The sequence below is a fragment of the Entelurus aequoreus genome, linkage group LG02, assembly GCF_033978785.1.
Source record: "Entelurus aequoreus isolate RoL-2023_Sb linkage group LG02, RoL_Eaeq_v1.1, whole genome shotgun sequence".
Classification (NCBI taxonomy): Eukaryota; Metazoa; Chordata; class Actinopteri; order Syngnathiformes; family Syngnathidae; genus Entelurus; species Entelurus aequoreus.
The window spans coordinates 38,171,502-38,197,483 of NC_084732.1; the positions used below are offsets into that span (position 1 = coordinate 38,171,502).

General features: G+C 39.3%; 1 protein-coding gene across 1 annotated transcript in view; it reads left to right on the forward strand.

Annotated features, from left to right (window-relative positions):
• The window catches only part of LOC133633672 (CUB and sushi domain-containing protein 1-like), a 1,183,208-nt gene that overhangs the window by 863,827 nt on the left and 293,399 nt on the right, over nucleotides 1–25,982 (forward strand). The window contains exons 11-12 of the mRNA XM_062026293.1: nucleotides 2,898–3,001; nucleotides 7,213–7,325. Coding sequence (XP_061882277.1) covers nucleotides 2,898–3,001; nucleotides 7,213–7,325 — 217 coding nt within the window. The remainder of the gene's footprint in view (nucleotides 1–2,897; nucleotides 3,002–7,212; nucleotides 7,326–25,982) is intronic.

Sequence of the window (25,982 nt, forward strand, 5' to 3'; positions counted from 1 at the left end):
ATCATCACCCAAGAGACCTGCCGTGTGAACGTGTACCATTGTAGGCCGAGACTTCACTGTGCTCTTAACAAATGTTAACGGCATATTGAGCTTCCTTTTGCCGCACTGCTGCTCACTAATGATCTCAACGTAAATACACTTCCCTTAGCCCTTTGAAAAGCACCCAACCTGAAACAGAAACACTCTTTTGCATGGAGGACTTCTCTTTACACACGAGTTTAAAGGATCAGAAGTATTTGAATAAACACACAACATTTTCTCTGATGGTCACCTTATGCTGCTTGCTGTACAACTAAAACAATAACTTTCTCATTATGTTCACAGTAAAAGGGACGCATATTTATTCATGTGCAATCAGTAGAAAATGGATGGATGGATGGACATACATTTGCGATTTGTTTGGATCGCTTGCAAAATTGCAATGTCATTTTTGAAAGTTAAAGTACTCAAGTAAGAAGCAGCATATGTCCTCAGATTTGTTTGGATTTAGAAATACATCTTTCCATATGAAGCAAAGGCCACCGTAAAATATTTATTTATCATTGTCATGTCTGTGATCATGTTTTGCTTGGTTTTGGACACTTTTTAGTTCTTGTTTTCACTCCCTTGCTTTGTCACCATAGCAACCATTAGTTTCACCTGGTTCACATCCTCATGTCACGCACCTGTCTCATGTTTTCACATTTAGAGTCACGTACCTGTTTTCACTAATCATGTCACCAGTATTTAAGCTTGTTGTTGCCAGGCAGTCAGCCTGGTGACATTATCCTTTCTACCTCCGCTACCTGTCATTCCAAGCCATTGTTCCATGCACGTTTTTCATGCCACAGTAAGTGTTGTATATTTCATGTTTATAGTTTTTGCCTTTGTGCAGTTTTTGTTTCATTAGCCACGTTTTTGTACTTCCGCCTTGCGCAAACTTGTCGCTTGTTCTTTTGGTTAGTGTAAAAATAAACATGTCCTCACCTTCACGCCTTGCCCGCGCCAAATTTCCTTTGCATTCCGGGAAAACAAAATCCCCCAAAATCCCCTTGTTGACTTTCATTGTACAGGTTGTTTTAAGTAACATTTTTAACTTTGAAGGAATATAATAATCCCTTGAAAACAATAGGAGGAACAATTGTCGAAAGCAAGCTGACTTTAAGCATTATGCTTTATTAATTTATATCAGATATGTGACGTCCGCGAATAAGTAAAATCTTTTGAAAGGCTTTTTTCAGTAAATGACTAGGACTGATTTGCAATTGCGAGGCACTTTTTAATGCAATTGGCCCGCGCTGCCTTCATATACATGCTGCCTGTCTGGACTGTAGTCACATCGACTGAAAAGACTTACAAAATGAGCCAAAATCAAAGGAAACATAGCAACATTTGAATGGACTTTTCTGATTTATTGTTTTGCTCTGGATTTCTTTAGTAGCCTAATTTAGGTGTACACACACAATGTTTTATTTACGTTTTGATTGTATATTTTTTAGATACAGAGTATTTAAGATGTATTATTTGCATGCTATATGTTTTCATGTAATGTTAAAATGCTTGTGTGTGGAAATACCAGCAACGTTGGTTTTCATGGAGGTTATCTGTAACTTTTGTGTTTTTTTACTGTGCCACAAAAATTCTTAGGTGAAAGAAAGTTAATAATTATGATTTCTGTCAAAGCACCGGGATAAAGTACTACTTTATGGAATATTTACAATGAAAATTAACACCACCCTGGTTAAACTATAATTAGTATTTTAGAATATTTCCTACAAAGTTTTAGGAAGGTCCAACTGTGTTCAACCAATCAGCGTTTGACAGCACACCCCACCCTTCAAAATTTTCTCAGGAACTTTTAAAAGTCCCACCAAGCTACTAGAAACGTAAATAGTTCCTGGGGAACTTTATTTACTTGGGTAGTTTTTTGTGGGAACGCAAGAGGGTTTTTCATTTACCAGGGTAAATGGGAAAGTTCCTGCTATGGAAAAGGGCTTTTTGCTTCGTTTGCATGGAACATTATATAGAGGCAGTGCGCTATGAATACGACTGTTTGCCCGCCAAGTGCTTAAGCCGGTGCCAGTCTGTTACAGGCTGTGCCATCTCATGCAACCCAGGCTTAGAAAAATGTTAGCGTTTGAATTTACGAAAATCAGTACTTGGTAGTACAGACGGAATGCAGTTGGTGCCTAGAAAAATTCTGAATTCCGTACCCATCTATTGCTTTACTGTATGTACTGCACACCCTTATTTTACTTCAAGTAAGCTTTTACTGAGTGGACTGTGATTTATTCTTATGCACACTCTCACACCCCTTCTTCACTGGAGTCCTTCATTCCACCAGAAGCTCCAACTGAGAGACCAGTTCTCCTTTGAGGTTTATTGAGCACAGCAGAAATTTCCCCATCGTTCATGCTCTCTGTGATATGATTTACAACTAATAAATAATTGACAAGCAGCAAATAATGGAATACCAGTATTACAGCATTTTAGAGTGCATGGTAGATTGATGATCCAGAGCAGCATGCATGCAACAGAAGTGACCAATGTGTCTGCGAGTAAAGCATTTAGCAGTCAATTTGTCTGGCTCAGACAGAAAGGGTGTGCACAATGAAGAATGTGTAGCCCCCCGGAAGCCATTTTTTGCAACTATGAATTCCAAAGAGCCGCCTGCCAAATAAAAGCAAGTGTTTTGTCTTTGTGATCTATTTTATTATGGTGGATTATAAACATTTCAGTGTCAATTTCATTGTTTTGCATTTGTCATTTTAATTGAATAAAAGAAAATGGTCACAGCCAGAAACAAAAGGTTTTACTTCTTTTTGTCAAGGAAGTATTATTTGTGTCATTATTAGTGTCATATTTTTTTCCATTTAAGCAGATGTATGTTTTTTAAAAAAAGTTTCTCTGTTTTGTAGGTGATAAAGCTGTCATTTGAAGAGTTTGATCTGGAACGAGGGTACGATACACTAACAGTGGGGGACGGAGGCAAAATAGGAGACACTCGACGGGTACTATATGTGTAAGTATCCTCACAACCTGAACTTAGAAAATAGATAAGAAAAAAAAATCCTAATCTAACTATGTTTTAATTGTTGATTTTAACTGTAAGTATACACAATATGAAGTACACTTGCGTATTCTAATGAGAACCAACACAAGATGTGGTAGTACTTTAACAATAAATACTGTATATACAATATATATATTGTGGCAAATGCAGGAAACACAATGTTGATCCTCTCAGGTCTTTATTGTAAGACTGCCAACATGAGAATGTTCATATCACAACAACTCACTCCACTTTAACAGTTTGCCCAAGCAGACATAAAAAAACACACCCATTCTGCTTAGTGTGAGCTTGGTCTTACTGCCCCCCCCCCCCCCCCCCCCCCCCAACCCCCCGACCCCCTCCACCCCCACCCAAAGCGGCCTTAAGCGACTGGTGAAAACGTTCACATAAGCCGTTAGCTTGGGGGTGGTAGTCCATAGTGTGGTGCACCTGCACACCCAAGGACTGCGCCAGCGCTGACCAAAGCTCCGACACAAACTCGGATCCCTTGTCCGAGGTTATATCTGACGGCGTGCCAAAACGCGCAACCCAGGCTGACAGAAACGTACAGGCAACATCTACAGAGGCAGTGGAGGAAAGAGGAACCGCTTCTGGCCATCTGGTGGTACGATCTACCATGGTGAGCAAGCGCGTATAACCTTGCAACGGAGGGAGGGCGGCAACTAAGTCCACGTGTACGTGGTCAAACCGCCTGACCGAAATCCAAAATGGTTCGAGGACAGCCTTAGTGTGCCTGCCCACTGCCGAACATCCTTTCTCAGGCCAGGCCAAACAAACTTGGCACCAACCAACTTGACTGAAGCCAAGGTGCGAGAGGAAGTGTATTGTGTCAGAAACCCGGCAGCCAGGGAAACATCGCAGAGCAGAGCGGGACTTCCATCCTGAACCACCTCCTCGAGCATGAGCGGGACCTCCATGCTGAACCACCACCTCCTTGAGCATGCGCGCCGTACCCTCAGTCTTGAGTGCGCGGATGTCGGGGTCGTCGGGCTGGTCAGCAGCCCATCCCGAAAAATCCAAACCGAGCTGAAAAGGGCACAGGAGTACACGTGAAAGACACAATCTTGGACTCGCTGAGGAGTCCATTCAAGGGAATCGTTAGCCTTTTTGTTCCGCAGGGCACAATAAAGAGGCTGCAGGAGGTGGGCAGAGCGAGGAAGGAACCGATTCTAAAAATTAATCATGCCCAAAAACTCCTGCAGTGGAGGGACAAGGAAAATCTGCCACCGCTTGCATATTTGAAGGCAAAGGAATTGTGCCTAGCGACAAAATGCGGTGACCTAAGAAATCGATCTCCGACAGCCCAAACTGACATTTAGAAGGATTGACGATCAGGCCATGCTCGTCAAGACGTGTGGACACCTACATTACAGCTGAGGGACTTCCCATCAAAATGTCATCAAGATAAACAAACACAAAATTAAGGCCACGCAACACAGTCCATTAATCTTTGAAAAGTTTGTGTTGCCCCTTTCAGGCCAAAAGGCATACGCAGGAACTCAACAAGCCCAAACGGGGTTATTACTGCAGTCTTGGGCACATCCTCGACATGCACCCAGACCTGGTGATAACCACGAACCAAGTCCACCTTCGAATAAATGGCGGCGCCTGCCAGGCATGTCAAAGTCCTGGGTGTGCGGAATAGGGTGGCAATCGTGCATTGTGATGTTGTTAAGGCGGCAAAAATATCCACAAGGCCGCCAGGAAGCGTCCGACTCAGGCACCATGTGCAATGCCTAAACGCTCCATAGTAGCGAACTCCTCTTTAGCAATGGCCGATTTAGCTGCGGGTAGTGACTCCCGCCACTACCGCTGGGTCCGTGTTCTCCATCGTCTGCAGGGGGCCCGCTTCTACACTCTGCATGGCAAACCGTCCAGAAGCCAGAAACACACGGTCAGCTTCTTCAGCCAAGCCCCGGTAGTCGCCGGAGGCCAGAGAAGCGGAGTTAGCCAGCACCGCACGGACCGCAAGTAGAAGCTTCCGCAGAAAAAGATGCATGAAAATGAACCCGCCCTCATGGGAACCCAGCAGCAACAGCATATTGTACATCAAATCCCCGACGGTACTATCACCCAAACCAGGCAGGGAAAGAAGTCTATCTGCCCTCTCTGAGTCACTTAGAGTAAATCTCCGAAGCAGAAGATCCTTGAGGGCAGCGTATTTTCCGCTCTGTGGAGGTGTTCGCAACAGCTGCATAGTACGGCGAGTAGTTGCCTCATCGAGGGCTGTTACAACCATGCAATACCGGGAGTCGTCGCCAGGGATTCCTCGCAGGTGCAAAAGTGCCTCGATGTGCTGAAACCATGATACCGGGTCACTCTGCCAGAACTCCAGAAGCTTCGTCGTTGTGGTCACTAATGTGGCAAATGCAGGAAACACAACGTTGTTTCTCTCAGGTCTTTGTTGTAAGACTGCTAACATGAGAATGTTCATATCACAAAAACTGCACTTTAACAGTGTGCCCAAGAATACATAAAAAAACACACCCATTCTGCTGAGTGTGAGCATGGTCCTAGTGCCTGCCATAATATACTGTAGTACAGTATACCAAGACGTTTTCAAATAATTTAACTTTTTCCACATTTGGTTATGTTAGTCTTATTTTAGTAATTGAATAGATCAATATTTGTGTCAGAACTCTACGCACAATAACCCTTAATGACAAAAAAAACATTGGAATAAGGCTGTCACAAAACTAAAGGTGGAAAAAGTATAGCGCTTTGAATACTTTCCGGATGCACTGAATTGTTGAGTTGACTGTGTTAATCAATACTGAGTGTTACATTTCTCAGACTCCAAAAAATTACATATCAGAAATAGGAAATAGTCTCTTCCAGGAACATCTGGTACCATCATAAAACTTTACTGACTCTTGAGGAATTTTTAAAAAAAAGTAAGACTTTCACAATTTTCAAGTGTCACTCAAATGTAAAACAACACTAACCGCTCTAAAACATAAAACAAATACCGCGCTCACCTTAATTTATAGTTTATATAATCGGTGTTCTATTTATTTGTGTGTATAAGTGTGTTCTAGGGATGTAGCGATATGAACATTTCACATCACGGTTATTGTGACCAAAATAGTCATGGTTGTTATTATTATCACGGTATTGTTGAATGTGCCTTAAAAGTAGTTACTGTTTATACACACTGTCGTTTCTGGATAGGGAAAGACGTGACTCTGGTATCATTTAAGCTAGCTAGTGAGCTTGCGCTAAGTTTATTTTCCAGTACATGAGCAGTATCACAGGTCCATACATTTATCAAAGTGTGGTTATCAATTAGGGTCATACAATTACTTTGAATTGGAAACGTTAATACTAACCTAATACTAATATTAACTTTCGGGAGTTTTACTATTTGATATTGTTTATCGTTAGTGTGTTCAACCGTGTGGTTCCCCGGCGCCACAGTCCAGGATAAGCATAGACTGCAGTGCATCGTACATGCTGCTGAGAAGGTGATTGGCTGCAGGCTCCCATCCCTCCAGGACTTGTTCTCCTCCAGGACCAGGAGGCGTGTGGGTCGGATCACAGCTGACTCTTCTCACCCTGGACACAAACTATTCTCCCCTCTCCCCTCAGGCAGGAGACTACGGTCCATCCAGACCCACACCTCCCGCCACCTGAACAGTTTTTTCCCCTCGGCCATCAGGCAAATGAACAATAACTCCTAACAGTAGCTCCTTGAATTCCTTCTAAGTCTATAACATGATCTGATAGCTCAGGTACAGCTCTTTTTATTACCAAATATGTGTTATGTGTTTTATGTTGCACGATTGCACCAAGAAAAATTCCTAGTTTGTGAACCCGTTCTCAAACAATGGCAATAAAACTATTCTGATTCTGATTCAAAATAAGTGTTGGAAGAATAAGCTAACACATGCAAGTATTCCCCTTGCTGCTTGCTAGATGCGGACACTGTGTCGAAGTTATGTACGACTCCAGAGGTGTGTTTTACTGAAGACTTTGATTACATTTTGAATATGTATGGCCAAAGGGGGCATTCAATGTCAAAGGTTCAAAGGGACCACATTAGTTTGTGTAGATGCACAATAACTAATAGGGTGTTTGTTAGTAAGAATCAATCTCGCCACTTAAACTGTCCTTGAGGTCTCATTCCCACACTACTAATGTATTTGTATGTCTGTGTGTAGACTCACTGGCTCCAGTGTACCGGACATCATTGTGAGCTTGTCCAATCAGATGTGGCTTCATCTGCAGTCAGACGACACGATTGGCTCAGCAGGGTTCAAGGCAGTCTACGAAGGTATGTCCTCATGATACACCTTGAACTTGTTTGCCCCTTTCCAATCACACAGGCACACATATACACGTATACACACACACACACACATACATATAACGGAATGTGGAAGTCAAATTATTGCTGACACGTATTAAGTCGTAAACACAACTCTATTGTCTCCCCTTGTGTAAGTGTGTTTGTGTGTGTGTGGGAGAGTGAGTGTGTGTAACTGTGATTTATGAAAAGGTAATACATGAATTATGAGTCAATCACTTGATTGTTTTGCTTGGTTATTTTCATATTATCCACAAGCTGACTCAGAGTGAAAGATAAAGACAAAGCAGTTTGCCAATATGTTCATTATTTAGGATAGCGGAGAACGGGGTTGGTTCTCTCACTCATTATATGGTATCTCGCAGCAGATGATGTTGTCCCTCATCTGTGGTATGAACTTTTACGGTAGATCAGAGTTCACTTATGTAATTTTCTCTGGAGAAAGACAGCGGAAGTTGAGATCAGACGACTGTTTGTGTTTTTTGTGTCAACTTGTAAATATTCCACACATCCGTAAGGATGTATACCGAGTACCGGTATTATTAGGTAACAGTTTCTAATTGGGTCTGTCCAAGCGGGCCGTGAAAATTCTGGACTAATGATACTGCTATCGGTACTTTTTTATCCGGCTGACTGTCGTAATTATGACAAGCGCGCGCTGTCACTTTCATTCAGGTGCCGCAGCAAAGCATAAAAAAAGACACGGCGGAACAGTCGATTGAAGTGGACCTTTTACCGCCCCACCTCCGGGTACGTAGAATTAAACAGAATCATAGATTTAGGTTTCGTTGGAATCGCGGACGGAATTAATGTGCGCGAAAAACAGAATCTAAATGCGGTAAGTCGCAGACATTATCGTAATGTGACTGAGATGCTGTCATTGAGAGGAAAAGGGGAAATATTTACCGAGCTCTGGACAAACACTCACCTCCATGGAGTCCTGCCAGCCAGGGGCCAGATCTCTATACACGGCAGCCCTGCACGGTGCACTATTCTGGGGCTAGTTCTGTGCTTGCCACTGGGACACACGGTCGACTCAAACCACCAAACCAACTCTAAAATACAGAGCCAAACATTTCCCAAATCACTTCAGGGGATGTTTCTTTTGCAAATATTATGACTACTTGTCACCATAAAGCTGTGTGAAATACACCTGCTATTATTGCAGCCAGTTGTGGATGCGGCCACTGATTAAAGATCCTTATTTGTAAGTGCATGATAATTTGACAACTTTAATCAATCAATCAATCAATCAATAAATAAATAAATCAAAGTTTATTTATATAGCCCTTAATCACAAATGTCGCAAAGGGCTGCACAAGCCACAACGACATCCTCTGCTCAGATCCCACATCAGAGCAAGAAAAAATTCAACCTAATGGGATACAATGAGAAACCTTGGAGGGGACCGCAGATGTGGGGACCCCCTCCCTGTGCAATGGACGTTGCGTAGATCTTGTTAGTAGTGTGAGAGTCCATTCCATAGTGGGGCCAGCAGGGGATCATCTTGAGTGGAGACATATTTGTTAACCTTGACACTATCTAGGAATTCCAGTTGTACTTGGTTGTCACATACTCATATATTCATCCATGTCACATACAGTTTCCTGTTTATGTTCCTTGCTCATTTTCTGTTAAAATGCATTTGTCGTAATCTTCTATGACAGTTTTGGACTTTCCCTTTGCTTGTTGTTATTTTTGTTTCAGCGCTCTTGTTTTCTTGTCCCCACTTCTTGTTTGTTTTTAATTTCCTGCCACTTCTTGGTGGTCATTCAGGATGTTATATGCCAATCCTGTTCCTCTGACCAGGGCTGGGTCATCTTTCATTGTTTATGGGCAATGCTGCTTAAGTGTTTGTTTTCTGAGCACTCCCTAGCCCAGACCTGGGCATTCTGCGGCCCGCGGGCCGCATCCGGCCCTTTGTATGTCCCTGTCCGGCCCGCGTGAGGCCAATCATAATTTACAAAATACATTTTAAAAAAGTATCTATTTCGAGTGTGCAATACAACGGGCTGCTTTTGTTTTGAAAATCGTTATTTGTATTACTTCCGTGTGGACGTATGCTCGTGCGCGCAGCGCAATCATAAATTACAAAATAAATTCAAAAAAACATCTATGTGGTGCGTGCAATACAACAGTGCTGCTTTTATTTTGAAAAGTGTTATTTATTTGCGTATGTCCTGTGAGTGAAGGTGCACAGCGACAAGTGATGCCCGGTTATCCCCGAGACGCTAAAAAAGAAAAGTTGATGACGAATGGCGTGTTTTCAACAAGACATGGACTGCACAGGTTGCTGTGTTTAAAGAATATAGTGTAACGACCTGCTGAAGTTGATGTTGTGTTGTTGAGTTGCGTAAATGAGTGAGGATAGACGTGCGTGTGGAAGGAACGAGATAAGTTGAGCTGTGTTAGTATAGGTTGCTCAATAAAAGTTTAAAAAGAGCGTCAGACTTGGTGTGCACTTCTTCTGGACGCTTATGGTATCATACGCTTTAATGTTTAAGCTGGACGCTTATGGTATCAGAAGTAAAACTTTGTGCATGCTGCGCTGCTTAATTGTGTGCGCATACTGCGCTGCTTGAGTGCTCAGCCTGCTATGTTATCGGGAGGTACGTGCCACGATGTTTCCTGGCGACTTTGTCAAGATGGAACGGGAGGGAAAGGACATTGAGTGGGGACTTAAGGTGCCGGCAGCACTGCAGATGTCTGTGTGTATCCCGGACGTGAGAAGCTCGTCTCAAAGAGAGAGAGAAAGGGAGGAAGGAGAGAGGCAGCGTCTACAGGTGCAGCACACGCTGCTTGGCATGGGGAATTCCGCCCTCAATGAAGACTCCCAGGTTTGATGGCAAGGGGAACTGGGAGGCATTTCATCCCACTTCTGACACCAATTGTGGCGTCCAGAAGAAGTGCACACCAAATCTGACGCTCTTTTTAAACTTTTATTGAGCAACCTATACTAACACAGTTCAACTTATCTCGTTCTTTCCACAAGCCCGTCTATCCTCACTCCTCATTTCCGCAACAGCAACGCTTCCTCCTTCTTCGCCAATCACCTTACAGGCGTGCTACGTTCACAACAAAGAGGATGCAGGATAAAGTGACTGAAATTGAAATTTTTGCATTGTATTATACATCAGGAAATGTTGTGTAAGAAAGTGTTAAAAATAAAACCATCAAAAGCCATCTGCTTTTGTATAAAGATAAGTTAGGTTAAATGAAAATATTATTACTATTATTTATCTTACGGTATATCAAAAATAATTTGAGCAAAATTTAATTGAAATATTGTCGGTGTGGCCCTCCAGCAGTGCTCGGGTTGCTCATGCGGCCCCCGGTAAAAATGAATTGCCCACCACTGCCCTAGCTGTACTAGTTTTGTTTTTGTGCTAAGGAATCAACTTTTCACGTGCGCCCCGCAGGTCTTCTCAGCATCTTGGGGTCACGCCACAAGCAGTACTGCAAGCTTGTCACAGCATTAAAGGAGAACTTCCCTTTTTGGGGAATTGTGTCTATCATTCACAAGCCATATGTAAGACAAGAACACATGTTTTTTCTCGTATGCATTCTAATTTGTAAAATATGGCAAGTAAGAAGTGGCTGACACTGCAGCTAATGGGAAAAATCTATTGTGCCTAAAAAGCCCTGTAAAAAACATCCCAAAACCGCCAACAATACTCCATTTACATCTCGTGACCTGAATATTAACCAAGTATAAGTGATATTGTTATTATAAAAAGCTAAAGTAACTACTTTTAGTGGTGCCGTGACCACAGAGAGCTAATAAGCTCACACAGCTACAACGTTGACCTACTGACCCTGTGAGCTGCAGCATCGCCTCATCTGAGTTGGCTAAAGTTAATTTGAGATTATATATCATGCCTCTCACCAGGATAGTAGAAGGTTGTGGCCATAAACCGAGAAGTTGATCAACTTTGCCATCCAACTTAGGAGGAGAGGAGAAAGATGTACAAAAAAACGACGTGTTCGCGTCCCTTTTTTGTTTTGTTTTTGTTTTTACCTCCCGATGGATTATGATTAATTCTTCATCTAAACAGGAATATATGAACAGCCCATCCATCAGTATCACAGTGAAAGCAGACATTGTACAGTAAGTTATTTGTGTTATTATGTGCGTATTATATATGTATTGTTTAGTACTTGGCAATACTTCTGCATGATAGTGTTTCACTAAAGCTGGATCTGTTTAGCACACAGCTTCTAGAACTTGTAGTTCATTCAGGCTAAAAAATATAAGGTTCTGGATCATCATTTACCATTCTGTTACTGGACGTGACGTCACATGCAACCCAGGTATCGAACATTTTAATTTACGTAAATCGGTAGTACTGACAGACTTCAGTTGGTACCGATATAAAAGTACCAAATTCTGTACATCCATAGCTTTACTGTGTGGACTGTACATCCTTATTTTACTACAAGTAAGCTTTTACTGAGTGCAGCGTGATTCATGATGTCATTCTTATACACAAAGTAGTCTTTGTTGGCTCTAATGAAGAGTGCCATGATTAGAAGTGTTGTTGTTGCTGAAGGGAAAATCGAACGTTGCGATGCATCTGTGAAATTGATACACCGCCGTATGCTTAAAATTACCAAAATATGTAAAAATGACATGTTATTATGAATGTGCCTGTTACTACATTACATATGTTCTTACAGCATATATATATATATATATATATATTATATATATATATATATATATATATATATATATATATATATATATATATATATATATATATACAATTTTGACGGAGGTTTCCGGTTGTTTTTAGAGTGGGTTATAGGCAGAATAGAGCAACTCCTATTGGCTCCATTGTTAGCTGACTTTTGCTAGATTTTATTTATGAGTTAGAATGCATAAAACATACTGTATGTGCTTGTCTCAAATAAGGATTGCGAATGATAGACCAAGTTCCAAAAAAAGTGCATTTACCCTTAAGTTATTTATTTGCCAACCTGTCAATGAAATTAAACTTTCAAATTCAACTCTACCTTTTGGCCTTTTTAAAAATATTTGCCCCATTAAAATAAAACTGTGACAACCAACCCTATGGTGTGTGACAACATGATGAATGATTTGATAGTTAATTACCTCTATTACAATGAATTGGAAAATATGAAGATTATATATACATGTCAAGGCTGACTATGGAAAGAGGTTTTGATAGAGAGATTCACATAATAGTAGAACTGTGCTAATCCACCCCGATATTCCCTTCTCCATGCATATTATATACCATACATGTGATTACATATGACTTTGCACCATGCCAGTGCCGCCCTGTAAGTTGATTTAGCTAAATTGAATACAAGTGACAGAAAGAGTGAGAGAGGTAAATATGGAGGTAATTGGATCCAGGCAGCCAGGAAGGGACAGTGAGGAACTGGTAGAATGAGACAAAGGAAAGGAAAGGAATCGGGTTTGTGATCTTGCTTCTGCTTTGCTACCTTTGATTCACTCATGGTGCTGACATTGTGGTCCAGGGTCGGTCACTCGTCAAGGGAGTCAGCACGCTTAGTATCAAGTGTGTATTGTGTTAGCCTGTGCACGTGTGGCAAGGGTTCTTCCATTTCTCTTTTTTTTTTTTTTGCTCTTCTAAACAATGGCTAGTTCTAATTATAACTTAACGGAGCATATAAAGAAGAACCCATTGGATTGTGATGCAAATTCAGTTTTATTCAGTGTCAACTAAACATTATTATCACCTATACTGGAGTGGAACAGTGTTCGCTTTAACTTAAAGGATTTAACACCAGGCTGTCCTCCTTGTATTAGCAGCAGGTGTACGCAGCTATCATTATTTCCCCTATTTCCATTGAACAGTAACTACACAGCTTCCTGTGACTTAAAAATGCCCAGTTTGGAGGCTATTCCACCTCAAAACTGTATTGCTTCAGTTGCTACTGGAAGGTGATACACTTCAGTTTTGTCCACACAAACGCATATACTTTATATAAAGCACCAGTATAATGGAAAAACAAGTTGCCTCTATATTAAAGTTATTATCATATATATGATTAATAACACCAAAAGACTTCAAGTTTGCAAGTAAATAGATATGATGAAAATAGTATCAATATCACAGAGATTCCCTAGCCATTTTGAATGATAATGAGCAAGCTAGTCACGTGATCCGTGACGTACCGAGGGGGACCACCATTTCTTTCAACAACAACACTGCTAATCTTACAGACTTCATGAGAGCCAACGATGATTACTTTGGGGAAAAAATATGATCCAGAACTTCATTTTTTGAGCCTGAATATAAGGAGGATGAGCTACAAGTTTTAGAAGCTGTGTGATAAACAGATCAAGCTATAGTGAAACACTAGGCATCATGTAACACTATTGGTAAGAAATACAAACTTGATCAAATGATCACTTACTGTGCAATGTCTGCTCTCACTGCGAATGACGACTTATAGGAAATTGCTGCGGATGCTCGTCTTCGGTAGTTGTGTGTTTGTCTATAGGATGGATGTCACAGATATTCAACTCTTCGATTTATGACTAAATCCTCCTATTATGCAAGTAAGAGGCATGATTTATAATCCAACTTTAACCAGCTGAGACAAAATCTGCACAGCAGCAGCACCACACCAGCCTGCTCACAATATGGCAATATAGCAGCATAAGCTAGTTAGCTGTCTGTGATTAATGCACCACTAAAAATAGTTTGTCTGCATTAGTTCTTAAAATAACATTATTGCTAATATTTGGTTAATATTCAGGTCACAAGACGTAAATGCAGTATTGTTGGCAGGTTGGAATGGTTATTTAGAAAGCTTTGAGAGCGTAATAATGGAGCCGTTAACTCAATTGTTTGCAGACTCTATTTTTGCGATTTTGAATACATAAAAGAATAACATGTGTGTTCTTGTCTTGCATAGGGATTGTGACTTATAAGCAACATATCTTTTTCCAATGTTTGCATATCTCTAGTATGACTGATCTGCTGATATGGTCAGAGTGCTGAGCGTCATCTGACCCCAAATCTACAGAAATTGTCAAAAGCATTTGGAGCGGAATATTTAAAATGGCCGTTTGAAATTGTGGCATTTTGTGATGTTTTAGACCGCATTTTTCACATACTTTGTGGATTGGAAATACAATTGGATATGGTTTAACGGATACAAGGAAACACAATCCAGCATAAAGAGTAAACTTGTTTTTCCATTATACTGGTACTTTAAAGGCGACCTGTGAGGATTTTTGTCTTTTCTGACTTATGAATGTTGTTACAATATTGGATGAGCGTTTACCAATGCCGAGGTATAAAATAATTAGGTTCAAGCATTTGAGCGTGAGCTTGCATGCAGTTTTGGCTGAATCTGAACACTGTGTTTTGCAGTCTTTTTCTAAGATTGGACGTATTTTTTGGACTTTTAGTATAAGGTATCAGCCAGAGGGGGAGGAACTCCTCAATTTTAGGCTGTAAGAATGTAATGGCTGCCGCCTGCCGTGTATTATTCCTCGTCATCAAATTCCATCCCACCTGCTCTGATGTTTATTAAATAAATACTTTCCTGTACATCCCCTTTAAGGCCCCTTCTACACTAACCGGCTAAGGTTATCCAGGGTAAATCCAACCTAACCTTATCCTTGTCCACACACACACAATGGTCGTTTAAGATCCCCTCCCCCCGGCGTAACGTGACCTAATACGCATGCGCAGAAGATGCGCACGTCATAGTCACCTCCAGTATTGCTTTGTGTGCAAGTTCTTAATTTTAATTTATCTGAACAAAATCCAGTGTTGTGGTATTTCAATTACCTGGAATCTACTGTGCTGTGGGGCCCTATTGTAGTGAATCACACCTGAGCCATCATAAATAAATCAAATCTTTAATGGACATGTAAAAGTATACAATGTGACAAAGAACATTTTACAACAATCAATCTAGGGATCTAGACATCTGGTCAGGACACTCCTCACTCTTTTGCCTTCACCTTCATTGTCCATTCCTTTTTGGTGACTTTATATACTCTGGACCTAGACCTTGAGTCGGCGACATACATGGCGGACAATAACTGATAGTCTGCTTTGCCAGTCCAAAGGCATTCAATGTTTTCCGTAGTCTTCCCTCGACGGCCAGGTAATACAAAGCAAATGCTACCTTTTTTATCACATGCATGGGAGGAAGGGACACAGTTTTTCAATAAGTAGAGTCACAGCTGACCCGGCCATTCGAAAGTTCTTCTGCCGTCTGAGATGTGCTGTATCCGAAATAGCTGCAGTTGCGCGTTTCCTTCACTTAAGGTATTCATGTGTGATTTCCACAAGCGTCTGTACATTTAGAAGGAGAAACACTGGCATGTCTGGATGACTCGCCTCCATCTTTCCAGTGGTTAGCGCCGGTTGTTATGATGCTGGCTGTGGCACGATCTTTCTGGCGTCACTTCCTCGCCGAACTCAGTTTGTAAACGATCAATGAGTCCATACAAAGCTAAGAGCCGGAGATTCAAAAATACACGGCGCACTTACCCGTGTAAAAATTTGTCCGAGGAGGGAGACCTTAAACGATAGATTAGTGTGGCTGAAACGAGGCTTAGGCTAAATAATGATTTGTTTAAGGGGTTAGACATAGCCTAAGTGTGTACTGTTTTAAAGTTAACGCTCATGCCATTGTGCATCTATAATTATATTGATGACCAGTGACGTTACAACCAAGTCAGTTGTAGCTACTTTTTTCAGGCGTCTGATTGGACAAAATGTGCAATGTGTTTCCGTCTGGACAGAGATTGTTTTAACACTGGACAGGCTTTTTGGAAAATATCCGTATTTGTCTGGACATGGCTTTATTCAAGCGGAGATGGAAAGCAGCAATAAAATGCACCGTTGCAGCAAAGTAGAGATTGTGAAATATAACACGAGGCATAACATGCAGTATACCCCAACGTTTGCATGTGTGTATATGTTTGTCATTTCTAGCCGTGTGTCCTCAAATGTCACAATAACAAAGTGAAGAAGTCTGCCTGTCCAATGAGGGATCAGCTAGCCATGACATCACCAGGGAGACAAGGGACTGTTTTTGTGAGGAATATGATATAAGCCAGGTTTCCTCCATCAAAAATGCTGTTCTTCAGATGTTATTAATCCACAATTCAATTCAATAATTAAAATGTTGAGTTGAATCAATTTGCATCAGAATGACGGAGCTTCTCCTTCATGCATATTAGATTACTTTATTATTGTCAAGGTGCAGGGAGCAGGTAACCTTGAACAGCAGCGAGATTGGTGTAAATAAAGTCCTAAAAACACAAAAAATGCACGCCTGTCATGTTTGGTTTTGTTTGAACAAACTCAGGTGTGATTGCTCTGATTTTGATGTGAACCCAGCCTGCGACTGTTTGACAGGGTCAACTCTGGTGCGGTTCAGTTCACTTCAGCTTGAGTATGAATGCTGCATGGTTTACATGCAAGTGTCAGAAATAATACCAAAAAGTGTAATTAAATTTCAAAAATAATATTGCAGCTGATTTGAAGGACTTAATTTGTCAACTGCCAGCAAAAGAATGAATCAGAAAACCACTTTGCACATTAAACGTGTGCGCCAAGGCCTGTGCCGATAACAAATTTTGCTACATAAACCGCACACACTAAATTTTTAGAAGAAAAAAAAAAAGTCAATATATTAACCAGACTGGACTATAAGCCGCAGGTGTATACATTGTGAAATTAGTTATTTACACAGAAAGATTTTGTAAATGTTTATTTACATACCTTAATTGTTTGCAAACGGTGCCTATAACACGGCAGTAAAAGGGATGATTAAACAAAACAGAAGTCATTGTCATGGACCCACTAACTGCAGAAGCTAGCTCTCTAATCAGCTAAACAGACGAAATAACTCCATGGTGATGTGTTGGAGAATTTACTGAGGAATATGTGAAACAAACAATACAAAAAGAATGCCATGATAAGTTAATAATACTAACACAGACAATGTCTTAGAATATTAGCTAATGCTAAAGACGCTAGCATGATTACATTACGATAACACGTACAAATATGCATGAAAACATTACTATCAAACATGTGACGGTTTTGTAAGTATGAATTATTTCAGTTATATTGGAAAACTTTCAAAGTTTGGAGTGATGAATGAAGAAACCATAGGAGTAGAAAGGCTATGGACGAATAGAAGACGGAATGGAACTTATACATCGAGGCACTAAACAGAAGAAAATACTTTAGATGTTCAACCTACAGCACCTGCAGTGAGCAAACTCATCCAAAAGATGGCGCCGTAGCACAAACAATAACACACTTTTTCAAAGTCTCTGTAGTTGTTCTAAGACAACTCTTCGTTAAATACGAAACATAATGGCCGTTAGCGAAGAAAAATCCATAAATTAGCCGTGCCGTTTTATAAGCCGCAGTATTCAAAGTTTAGGAAAAAGTAGCAGCTTATAGATCGGAAAATACGGTAAATGATCCCACAAATTATTACCAATTAATTATATAATTGTCAGCATTATTTTGAAACCAAATTATGTAATCATAATATATAAGTAACCATTTCAAAAAACAGTAGATATTGTATATAATTTACATGCCCCTGGGGATAGGTTGATTGGCAACACTAAATTGGCCCTAGTGTGTGAATGTGAGTGTGAATGTTGTCTGTCTATCTGTGTTGGCCCTGCAATGAGGTGGCGACTTGTCCAGGGTGTACCCCGCCTTCCGCCCGAATGCAGCTGAGATAGGCTCCAGCGACCCTGAAAGGGACAAGCGGGAGAAAATGGATGGATGGATGTTTTACAATTGTAAGTGGAAAGTCAGGAACTTTTAATTATGCTAAATAAGTAAATTAAGTTATTGAATAAAAAGGACTCTCAATCTTTGTTAGCAAAAATGTAACTTCAATAAATATTGATTTTCGAAGTGTAGTTTTTCTCCAGTTACAAAAACTGAACCGGGCGGTTCCTTTTTTTTTTTTTTTTTTTTTCAAGCCATGACTTTGCAACAAATTCGGCATACTTGCTTGTTCGTTCGTGTTGATAGGCTCACTTTGCTCATTTCGTTTAAAGTCGAAATATTCCCACACATGGGCATTTGGCCTTTTTTTTCCTCCAAATGTTTGTTACTTTGTGATGCTTCCCACTAGTGAGTCGCGACTAGTGAGGCTCTGTCCGTGCATTTCGTTTGTGTAAGCTACCGAGACAAAGATTGTGGATGACTGACAGGAGGCTACTTTGTTAATTTAATTCTGTTATAGCATAAACACGCTCAGGGGTTGAGAGCGATGCACAAAGTGAATACTCTGTACCCTGTTTGAAAGCCAGAAACAAAGAAAACACGCATGAATATGGCAATTTAAAACCTCTCTAACCACGAGGGGTTGATGTTGACAGCTATGGTCTAAATGTGATATATATATATATATTTATTCTCACAATTAATTTTTTTTCTCTTTAAGTAGAAGAAAAGCTACCATTAAAAAAAACAAAATAGGAAAAATATATAAAATATATTTTTGAAAATTGTTATTCCTAATATATGTAAGAATAAAATAAGTGTAACAGCAAGTTTGAGTTGTTCTTTCTCTGCAATCTCAAAACTCTATCGACAGATCTCAAAACAACCGTTTTACATGTTCTCTTCCTTTCTCTCCTATATTTGTCACACATAAAACTCAAATAAGTGTTCCAAAACATGTTGTCTAATGGTGGCGTCTAACATTGCTACTGTATATGAGTGCCGCAGTCTGTGAAATACTCGATAAGACAGACTGGTTAGATGTTTCCAGAGGAAAAATGAAAATGAATGAGTTTTACTGTTGGTTGAAAGTTCTATTTTCCTTGTCAACTTTCCCACACTTTTTGTATTTATTTTTATTTTGTCTCCAGCTTACTTGTCTCTCTGCCCTCTCTCTCCATCTTTCTTTGTATTTCTCACTGGTATCCGTCACTTATCTCTTTTTTTCTCAGTCACCTGTTCTTGCGTGAGTCACGCACTTCGCTTTTCTGCTGCTCTTTTGTCTTTCTTTTACGTTCATCCCGTGGAATGCATAGATTCATTTAGCTGAGTATTATCACATGGGATAGCATAACACACATGCATCGTCCGTGGATTTTGTGATCAGATCACAACCAATACCAGATAGGCTATTACAGTTGCTTTGGTCAAAATAAAGGTACCCTCTCAAAATGTTAAATACTTTAATAAATCATTGACTATTTGTTTTGGTGCATATAGGACGCTGTATTCAGACCACCAGAGGGTGACCCCTGATGTAATAGACTAGATCAGGGTTTCTTAACCTTTTTGACAGTTGGGGCCCAACTTTTCCACTACAGAGGGGCCGTGGGCCCACTTAAATATTAACACTAAATTAGTAATCTAACTCTTGATTTTAAGCGTAGTCAATTATTATATATAACCGACTTACAGTATACAACCTTATTAAATGATCTGAAACTGTGTGTTAATCACAAAGATGATTATTTATTTAACCCTTAAACCTTAGGCTTAGATCAGGCTGATTATAAAAAATAAGCTCTAATCAAATATACTGCATAAAAAAAGACTCCAATTACTGACAAAAATAAATGTGCATACGTTTACAAATTTACATGTGCTAAAATAAAAAAACACTAAATTAGTCATAAATGTTCCTAACTAAACTGTCAATAAAATTAAAGTGCAAATGAAAATAAACCTTCACCACTTTAGTCATAACTTTTACGCTTAAGAAACCTTTCTATGACTTTAGCTCCATACCTCTTCTGTTTGTTTGAGATTGTCATTACTGCCACAAGTGGTAGAAAAGAGTATTACAACTGAGTACTGCTTTGGCCCATATGTACCACAGCTGAGAAACATATTTTAAGGGGCCCTCTCGGGTGCGCTCGCGGCCCAGCTATGGCCCTATGGTAAAAACACTGAGCTATATCATAACAAACCCAATTATGGTATAAAGAACATTCAAACCCTTTATGAATCGACATATTGCAATTCAATGATAAGCGGTAGAAAATGGATAGATGGATGGATTTGGTGCATATGCAAACAGCAAAAATTATACACAAAGCAAATAATTCCCTGCATTTAAGAATGTTAACCAATTCTTCCCAACAAAAGAGGAGAAATATAACCTTAGGAAAAATGTAACTTAAAACATTTGTATGCATGTATAATGCTTAAAACCTTGAGCATATCAGTGTGTAAAATTTAATTATGGAATGGATTAAGCAAATACCTTTTAACAATATACAAATACGATCCAGTTTAAAACAACTGTTCACACTCAATGTGTTTTTTAAATACGATGAAGAAGAATTCTGATAAGCATCTTGAACTTTATTGATAATTGATACATAATCTAATCACCTATAACATATTCAGCAAATTATGTGAATTACAGTATATCAACAATCTATTCATGTTAACTGTATTGATTGATTTATTGACTTTTATATATTGAGGTCAAGAACTTAACAAATATGTTTGCCATTGCTAAGAAATGAAAAAGCAGTAGGAATAAATTACCTCTGATTCTTCCAACTCCTATTTGGACATGTTAAAAATGTGAAATTGTTAACATTTGATGAACCACATTGTAATTATATGCATGTTCGAAATAAAGTACTCACCAAATCAATGAGGATCAGCAGCCTTTAGAGAAACGAGGCAGCACCTACTAAAACATGATCTGGATGTGGTAAAAGTAAGAATGCTAAAATGTAACCGAAGAGGACAATGAAGAGGTAAAGATATAGCGTAGCATATATACAAAGAAGCACTTTTTCTCAAGTACCGTTTCATTTGATTGGTACCTAATAGACGAGACAAACACAACATATATCTCTTCTTTACTTTGTTCTTTTCCAGATGGATGTGTGTAACAAATTGTTTCATGTTTATGTAGACTAAATAAGTGGTAATAAATGACTCGCCATATACATTCATTATTTCAGAAGCATATTTTTGCGTACCGTTTTATAATCTGATTACCGTGTTTGATAGCAAATCTGAGTCACAGCCAAGAGCCACTTGTTTCTATGTCTCACTCTCACTCATCTCTCTCAATATTTGAGGTATTCAAGAAAAGCAATGAGGTACGCTCTATCTTCACAGTCTGCTGAAAAAATGAATCTGTAACACTTTTGATTTAATATAGGCGGACAGGACAAACAGTGTTTACTTCAGGAATGTACAAAAGTGAAAACATGAAAAGAGTAGCCAGAAGCAAACAAGCTACATGCTGATAACTAATGACTTCTTGATACACTTGCAGCTTGGCTTTTTTCCTTGGGATAACTAAACAATTGGCTTTTGGTGTTCTTTTTGTGTCACCGCCATGCTGTCACATCCTATAATGTCATCCTTTTAAGGACCTAAAGCCGCGTAACACCCTGAGAGTCATTCAACCCTGCAAGTGGGTGTATATGCTCTCAGCATGTGAGCTGCTGAATAACCTTAGACGTTTTTTGCAACTTTGTAGGATTGGGTGCGCACAGCTGAGTGTGAGGGAGCGAAAATAAAGCGTTAACATTATAGAGAAACCATCACATTACAGTAACTAAAGCTTTCAGTGGATTGTGACGGACAACTTCTTAGGCTGAAGGCAATTGGCTCTGAAGGCTGCATCAATTATTTATTTATTTTTTAACTGATCAAAGAACAGAATAAGTTCTGCATGTCTTTGTCTGAGCAGTGCACTCTCACCTTTGAGGGACATCAGTGTTGACACGAATAATAATAGTTGTTATACAGACTTTACATTAGTTATACATAAAACACATGCTGGACACTTCATAAGACTCACATGCCCATGTAAAATCTCAATTCCTAAATGTTTCATGTGAAATTTCACTTCAAACATATTCCTTCTCCATCATTGATTACAATAAAATGACATAATTCCCCATGATGTCACAGGGGCACCCATCGTTAGTGCTCCTCTCAAAAGATAATGTTACTTCAATCCAATTTTGGTTGAAGATTTAAAAGTTTTTTAAGGTTGTTGAAATTGTTATTTTGCACAAAAATAATAAGTATTAAAATATGTTTTCCCATTCATTCGTTGAAGTACATAGCATGCATCAAATGAAATTCAAGTTTGTCTTAAAATAAAGTATAAAAACTGTTTCACATAAAAATAAAAAAAAGTGTGAAAAAAATAGACAGTGGGGCCTCCAAATAGAATTGTGTTCCAATACATTAAAAAAAATACACATCACAATGCTAATATTTTGCCAATTGTATATTGTTTAGAATACTTAAGGGGTAGCTGCACTTTTTGTATTTAATTTTTCCTATCGTTCACAATCATTATAAAAGTAATGACGACGGATGGATTTGTTTTAATGCATTCTAAATAGTAAATAAACGCGATCAAAAGTCTGCTTACAATGGCGCCTATGGGAGCAGCTCTATTCCGCCTATAAAACCCTTAAAAAAACATCCATGAACACCTTCATTAAGGTTGTAAATACCTGATGTAAGTATATATGTAATATAGTAATGGGCACATTTATAATAACATTTAAGATTCACTTATTTTGATCATTTTAAGCATACACGGCAAATTAATTTAAAAAAATGTTCACTTTAATCACTGATTATTACTCATTGCAAACTTCATGAGCGCCAACAAACATAATTAATCATCACTTACTGTACAAGGTCTGCTGTCATTAGGATGCCAACTGGTAGGATGTTCCCATTTAGCTTACAAATGTCTCATTATCCTCGCAAAGTAAAGGGGGGTGAAACCAAGTGTCTTTTTGTGTCGTTCTTGCCATTTCCGAGTCTAAATTGGCTGTCAAAATGCACTTACTTATCGGGATACTTATATCCAGGTGAGAGGCATGATTTATGATCTACATTAAACTTCCAGGGAGGAGGGAAGCAAGGAAACAACAGACCACTCGATGATGTAAACATAGGCACACAAGCTTGTGATCACGGCACTGCTATAAAATAGTTTGTCTGCGTTAGCGCTTATAATAACATTGGGCCCCATTCAGCAATAAGTTCCTAACTTTTCCTCTTATCTTTCTTCCTAAGTGATTTCCTAAGAGGAGTCCATTCAAATTCATGACGTGTTTTTAAGTTGTTAAATGCCAAATGGTAAGCGTGTGAGTGTCTAAAAGTTCAGTTCCCTTTTAAATATTGTATAGCGATTGTGAGCTGCAGTGCAGTTGTAGCCCTTTGGAAAGTACAACCCCAATAACAATAATAATTACTCGTAGTTTCAAATAAAACGGCTCAAATCTCCTTGGATTATGCAAGTAAATTTAGGCCATGTCTACACAAACACGGATACTTTCAAAAATTATTCTACGGTGATGGTCTCATCCATACAAATGCCCTTTCAAAACAGTGTATGTCCACAAAAAAAACACACTCATCAGCTGTGATACACATATTATCCAATCAGAAGCCCGGAAAAGCAGCCACAGCTGAATTGGTGGCATTACGTCCTTGTTAATGTTCACTGTTAATTGTAATACACTAGACTAGTTCTTCTCAAATTGGTGGGGCGGGCCCCCTGGGGGAGGAGGCATGGTGCGGTGGAGCAGAGAGCTTCCTTTCAAATCCAATCAAATCAAACTTTATTAATAAAGTGCTTTTCATACATAAAAGAAATGCAACGCAAACTTCTTTACAAACTTAAAAACAATACCCCGGTGACCCAGATCCCCCATTATCACATACCGACGCATGCACGGACACAAATACCAAACACAAACACACACACACACACATATGCAACTATATGAACAAATAAATGCATGTCTGAGTACAGAGGAGCCAGGTGAATAAACACTATCACAGGAACCATCTGCACCAGGAGGTCATCAGACCATGGCCACCAGGATGCTGACAAAAAGCGCCACAGCAGCAGGACCGATACCACCTGATACAGATGGCCCCCTCTATTAGAGATAAAGGATAAAACACAAGTAAGACATATGAAGATATGAAGATAAAAAAATAAAAATACAATGGATATACAGTAAATATATAGTCAATAGACTAAATTAAATCTAGCATCCCATGTTGCAAGTAAGTAAATTATCACAATTACTCCCAAGCAGTGTTGCCAACTTCTCAAGCAGAAAAGTAGCTATTGCTGTCATAAAAGTTGCTACAAGTTGCCAGATGATGTCATTGCCTCATGTGCATAATTTATTGCAATGGACGCCGTCGAAGAGAGGAGTAACATCGTGGGAAATAAAAAGTGAGTTTAGAAATGCTAAGTATGATTACAAAAGCAAATTAACTTTCTTCCGTTGAGCCTTAGCGTTTGTTTTTTTACATTTGATTCAATTTTGTTCTGGATTGTTAAATGTTAGAGTATCAAATTAAAGACTCGGGGGTTGTGAAATGCACTAATAAACCGAATTTATTGACTGGCTCATTAACAAACAATTGGGACGTGGCAGTAATTTATTTTAGCATGACAGGGGAGAAACATTTACATTTAAAATTACCTCTCGCTTTGTAAGCCAGGGTGGGGAGGGGCTCACGGCCAGCACCCGCCACTACTCGTTGAGGACAGTAACTGCAGCGTGCTTTCACCTCAGACACAAGATAAGGATTGGCGTGGCTCGGATGGTAGAGCGTCCGTGCCAGTAAATTGACAGTTTCAATGTCGATCCTAGTTTACGCCATCCTAATCACGGCTGTTGAGATTGTAGGTTTACTTCACCCACCTTGCTTCCAGTGCCATATATGTGCAGGTCTCCCTTGAAAACGCGATTCTTAATCTCATTGGGACTTTCCTGGGTAAATAAAGATTTTATTTTTTTTAATGCCAACAAAAATACCGAAAAATTATAAAACGATTTGTCGTTAGTAGCTCTTTACAAAAAAAGGTAGCCAGATTTAGCGACAAAGTCGTCAAGTTGGCAAGCACTGCTCCCAAGCTTTTTTAACAAATTCACAAATTAAATACTGTATGTCTGTTTTTCAATTCACCTCTTTTTCCTCTAGATCAGTGATTCTCAAACTGTGGTATGTGTACACAGGCTTCATTTAGTGGTAGGCCAAATAATCGCTTAGTTAAAGTACAGTATTTTATTTTCCTATATGGGGCATTCTACCGAATTAAAGCAAAGTGCTGTCCCTTAATCAAAACATTGTTTAATAAAACACTTAAGTATTCAAAAATGCATTTTTACTTACTTTATATTATGATCTGTTTAAACCCAGGGCATTCATTGAGATAGTGATAGGATAAATAAATACAAAATCATATTTTATAGGGTACTTTCTATTGAGAAGTAGCTGTCCCCAATCGTGACCTCTAAATTTCAATTTATGAAAATTGTTTCAATGGTATAATATAACATATCTTTAAGATTAAGTTCAAACAGAGGTTGAAAGACATAGATTCATTGTAGGTTTAATTTTTAAATTAAAAAACGGTGCTCAAAAAATCATGTCCCTAGTTTTTATGTCACTACTGAAACAAGTGACAAAATTAAATGGAAATTAGTTTAATCCATTGCACCGGTCGCTCAGGTGGAGGGGGTCACATCTGCGGTCCCCTCCGAGGTTTCTCATTGTGCCCATTGGGTTGAGTTTTTTCTTGCCCTGATGTGGAATCTGAGCCGAGGATGTCGTTGTGGTTTGTGCAGCC